Below are 4,382 nucleotides of genomic sequence, written 5' to 3' on the forward strand. Positions count from 1 at the left end.
CCAAGCACTTCTCTATAATAATAGCAATCAGTCAAACTTAGGAGTCATAAAATATTTGTATAATTAAGATTCAGGCTGTACTATCATGAACCATAAAAAAATACACTATGGGCTTGATGCATTAGGGTTTTTAAAATATTTATTCATATATTAAACTGCTGGTTACAAAGAGTAGAAAAAGAAGCTAGAATTTTGCCTTAATTCAATTTTACCCTTAAATAAGAGGTTACAAATAGAGTTCTTTACATCTAAAGCAATGATTTTAGGTGTCATGTATTTTTTTTTTTCTTTTTTCTCAGTACCGGAAATTGAACTCAAGACCTTGTGCTTGCCAGGCAGGCATGGTGCTGCTGAGCTACATCCCCGGCTCCTAAAACAGTGATTTTTAAAAGAAGAAGTTTTGATTCCTTGGCCAAAGAGAACTAGGGTCTGTGGGGGTTCCTTCCTATCCAAGGCATGCCTCCAAGTTCTCCCAGGCCAGAGAAAAGACTGGGAAAGGAACCTGGGCTTATAGGCAGTCTTGGAAAGCATACAGATTGGACAAGCCATTAACTGGTGAAAATGTCAGGCACTGGTGTTTTTACATTGGCCACCTCATTCAGCTTCATCCTGAGGTGGTAGATAGTAAATTCTTCTTTCATAGTACAGAAGTTGAAGCACCTAGAAAGCAATAAACTTGACCATGGTCAAACAACTAATTTTGAATCTGGCCCTCAACTCCAAATGTTCACCTCTAACGACAGTTGTTTACCTGTTTTTTACCCTATTTCTTTCTCCAACAAACTGGGAGTAAATATAGGTAAAACTGTAAGAGTACATAAGATTTTCCTTTAAAAGAAAGGAGGATAGATAGGTACACATGTAATCTTAGCAACTCAGAAGGCTGAGGCAGAAGGATGGCAAGTTTGAGGCTAGCTTAGAGAGATCCTGTCTCAAAAATACTTTTTAGAAGGGGGTGGGAATATAACTCATTTCAAGGCCTGCATTTAATTGTGTACTGCAAAAAAATGGATAAAATTTCAGGAAAGGCTTTCCCTTGGAGCATAGTTTTCACTGGTAGGAGGGTAAGAATAGGTGTAAATGCGTAAGCAGGCCAGAGTGTGACCAGAAATTCAGAAGACCAGGCTGGGGGTGGTGGTGCGTGTCTGTAATCCTAGCACTTGGGAGGCTGAGGCAGGAGGATCACCAAGAGTTCTGAGGCCAGCCTGGGCTATAAAAGTGAGTTCAAAGCCAGCCTGAACTACATACCAAGATCCTGTCTCAAAAAAAAAAAAAAAAGAAAGTCTTGTTAACCAGCCCTTTAGGGGAAAGTTCAACTTCAGTTATAACTAGAGAAGTGCAGCCAAGCCTGATGGCACACACCTGTAATCCCAGCAATCAAGGAGGCTGAAGCAGAAATATCATAAGTCCCAGGCTAGCCTCAGCAGCTTAGTGATTCATTGAGAACCTGTCTCAAAAAATGGCTGGGGATATAGCTCAGTGCATAGCCCTTGGGTTCAATTTTCCATTATCACCAAAATAAAGACTAAAAAAGTACATTAAAGGTAAGGTACCATAGCACATCTATAAATTAGTAAGTATAAATTAATTTAAATTTTATTAGAATTCAGGGTGCATTTTCCTACAAGAGAAGAGAAAGTATATACTAACAGGATTTTAAGGGAGGTGAGAAACTTAAGAAAATTCTGGCTGCTGCCTAAATTTAATAAAGTTGGTGATTATGTGATCATAGGACATAAGTATAGATGTTTGTTTTTTTGTTTTGTTTTGTATTTGAGACAGGGTCTTGCTATGTAGTTCAGGCTAGCCTTGAACTCACAGGAATTCTCCTGCCTCAGCCAGACAAGTGCTGGGATTACAGGTGTGCACCACCACACCTGGTCGTACAGATGTTTTAAAGAGATATATTACTAAACAAATATTTAATGCAGAAATCTCCACTACAAGTCAATAAAAGGTTTGCCAAGCCACATAGTTTGAAGTGACGATAGGTAAATGTGTGATGTCTTTCTGCCTTGAAATGAGTCTCAGATTTGCAATCTGCATTTACAAAGGAGTGGCTACAGTAATAGTAACATTTTGAAGCAACTTACAGACAGCACAGTGACACTCAGGAGGCCAAGTATTTCTCAAAGAACATTGAGAAGAAAAGAGCAAGATCTCTTTGTGCTTTTAACACAAAAAAGCAAGAAAAAAATCCTAGAAATAAGACAAATGAAAATTAAGCTTTATTTACTAAGAAATACATAAATGGGTCACAAAGTTATATTGAAGGTATGGCTGTTAACTTTCCTGTTTTCCACAGAATGGATTCAGTTGCTCATAAAAAGAACTTAATATTGAGATCATATCAGAGTGCAAATATCATTGAATTGCTTCCCTACCACCAGTGTGACTCCCAATCACAAACAAAAGCAGAAATTTTGAAATGTTTGATAAACCTACAAATTCAGCATGTTGATGCCAGATTTGCTGTCTTCCTAACAGGTAAATTCAGTCTGAGTTCTGTCTAAATTTCAGTGCTCTAGAAATGTCCTTCAGAGTAGAATCATTGAATTCCTAACATACGTGCAAAAATCCCATAGCTGGCAGCCAAAAACAAACTTTTAGCTTGGTGTGTTTTGACAAATGCACATAAGACTAGAGAGGACTGGCCAGGTGTATGGAGAGTTCATGTAGCTAATATTCCTCTAATAAGTTTCATCAGCTCCAGTAAGTACTTTCGTTTTCTGTTAATCTTATAAAAAGTTTATTTCTACAAAAGTGGTCAATGAGCAATTTTCAGTTTCTTCTATCATCCATCATGAACACAGCAGCTCCCAAAGTTTTTTTTTTTTAGCTTCTTTTTTCTTAACTTTGAACCAGATAGGTATTATGAAGAACTCCACGTAAGCTTTTTTTTTCTTAAAGAATAAACTTCAGAAAACATGTGAATAACATTTTTCAAACCAAAAAACCTTTTTCTCCTTTACAGATAAGCATATCTCCAGTGAAGTCTTTGGAAATAATGGAATCCTTGCTACAGATGTAAATAACTTCATTGAGAATATACAAAAAATAGCAGCTCCATTTAGAAGCAGCTATTGGTAAGAATACTTTCCGTGTAATTCCTATGCAACTTTGAGTTGTTGGCATCAGACACTAACATGTGCCTGTGGGAAACACTTGTTCAAAAACTGCTCTTCACAATATACATCATGTTATATTTTTTTAGGCATGGAAATACTGTTAGCATCCTTAATGATCTCTAGTGAGATAGCCAACTTACTATGAATTACTACTGGTAGTTAACCTGGCTTGCCAGGGCACAGAACAATGTAATCTTAATATGCATAAAAGTTTGCCCTATTAGATATAGAACCCCATTTGTAAAATAGTTCTTGTTCATTTTGTCTTACCAATGTTGTGTTTATACAGGTGATGTAGCTGCACCTTTCCTACACATGGAGGATGCCACCAACAAAACAGTATTGTCCTCCTATTAAAAAAAAAAACTTCCGTGATACAGTCTCCTCATTTGAAAACTCAGTGTTCTACAACTTGGAACGTTTTCCTTCATTTTTTATATTTGGCTAGAATATCTAACTTTACAATGGCAGTTAGTTGCCATTAGCTTTGGGTTGCAGTGTTGAATACTGTTTAAATTAGTTTCATTTGAAACATTACATCTTCAAAGCTATAAACTGAACAAGAATTTTATAACATATTTAGTAGGAGCAAGAATAAATATTTTAGCAAATAGGTTTTTTTTGCATGATAATGTCTGAAAAGCATATGAAATGCATGTTGTGTGGTGTTTTCAAAATTTTACCACCCTTGGTCTGGGGATGTGGCTCAGCGGCACCAGGCCTGCCTGGCAACCGCAAGGTCCTAAGTTAGATCCCTGGTACTAAAAATAAAAAAAGTTTTACCGCTCTTGTAAAGAACTGTAATTTTTTAAAAATGGTTTTATTTGCTGTTAAACAAGCAACACTACACACTTTTTTCCTAAATGATACCCATTTACAAACTTTTCCACTTACTCAGTTCTTGTTACTACACTACTTCAAATAATCATTTATTTATGATATTAGAAGTAATTTCTACAGTAATCTTTAAAATGCAAAAACCATTTGTAAAAGATGCACAGGTATCTTTTTGGGGCAACGGGTTTTTATAACTGATCTGTTTCATTTTTTAATAAAGACAACTAAAATTCATTCTTTCTACAGTTATTTTTTTAGCAAAAATTATGAACTTGTATGAAATGTCTTAGCAATTTTAGGATTAACTAGCTTCCAGGGGCATCCTAACACTTAGATCAGTTTGGCCTGGCTTCTATTGCTCTAGCTACCACAAACCTACTGCAAGCATCTGGTGTTTTTTCCCTCCCAAAATCAGGT

The 4,382-nt window shown here is 36.2% G+C and overlaps 1 protein-coding gene across 15 annotated transcripts in view; it reads left to right on the plus strand.

Annotated features, from left to right (window-relative positions):
- Tasor2 (transcription activation suppressor family member 2) overlaps positions 1 to 4,382 on the plus strand; it is a 101,469-nt gene that overhangs the window by 61,415 nt on the left and 35,672 nt on the right. For 9 of the 15 annotated variants that reach the window (XM_087181302.1, XM_087181303.1, XM_013075797.3 and 6 more), the window contains 3 exons: positions 2,306 to 2,487; positions 2,975 to 3,086; positions 3,418 to 4,199. In XM_087181302.1, the coding sequence (XP_087037428.1) occupies positions 2,306 to 2,487; positions 2,975 to 3,086; positions 3,418 to 3,421 (298 nt within the window). In that variant the 3' untranslated portion in view covers positions 3,422 to 4,199. Of the gene's footprint in view, positions 1 to 299; positions 1,337 to 2,305; positions 2,488 to 2,974; positions 3,091 to 3,417; positions 4,200 to 4,382 lie in introns of those variants that run through there. The other 6 variants (XR_015439134.1, XR_002398223.2, XM_013075801.3 and 3 more) reach the window with 3 other exon arrangements.

This window comes from Heterocephalus glaber, unplaced genomic scaffold (genome assembly GCF_053883595.1).
Source record: "Heterocephalus glaber isolate CG9 unplaced genomic scaffold, H.glaber_assembly_v1.0 deba00001472, whole genome shotgun sequence".
In the NCBI taxonomy this organism is placed as follows: domain Eukaryota; kingdom Metazoa; phylum Chordata; class Mammalia; order Rodentia; family Bathyergidae; genus Heterocephalus; species Heterocephalus glaber.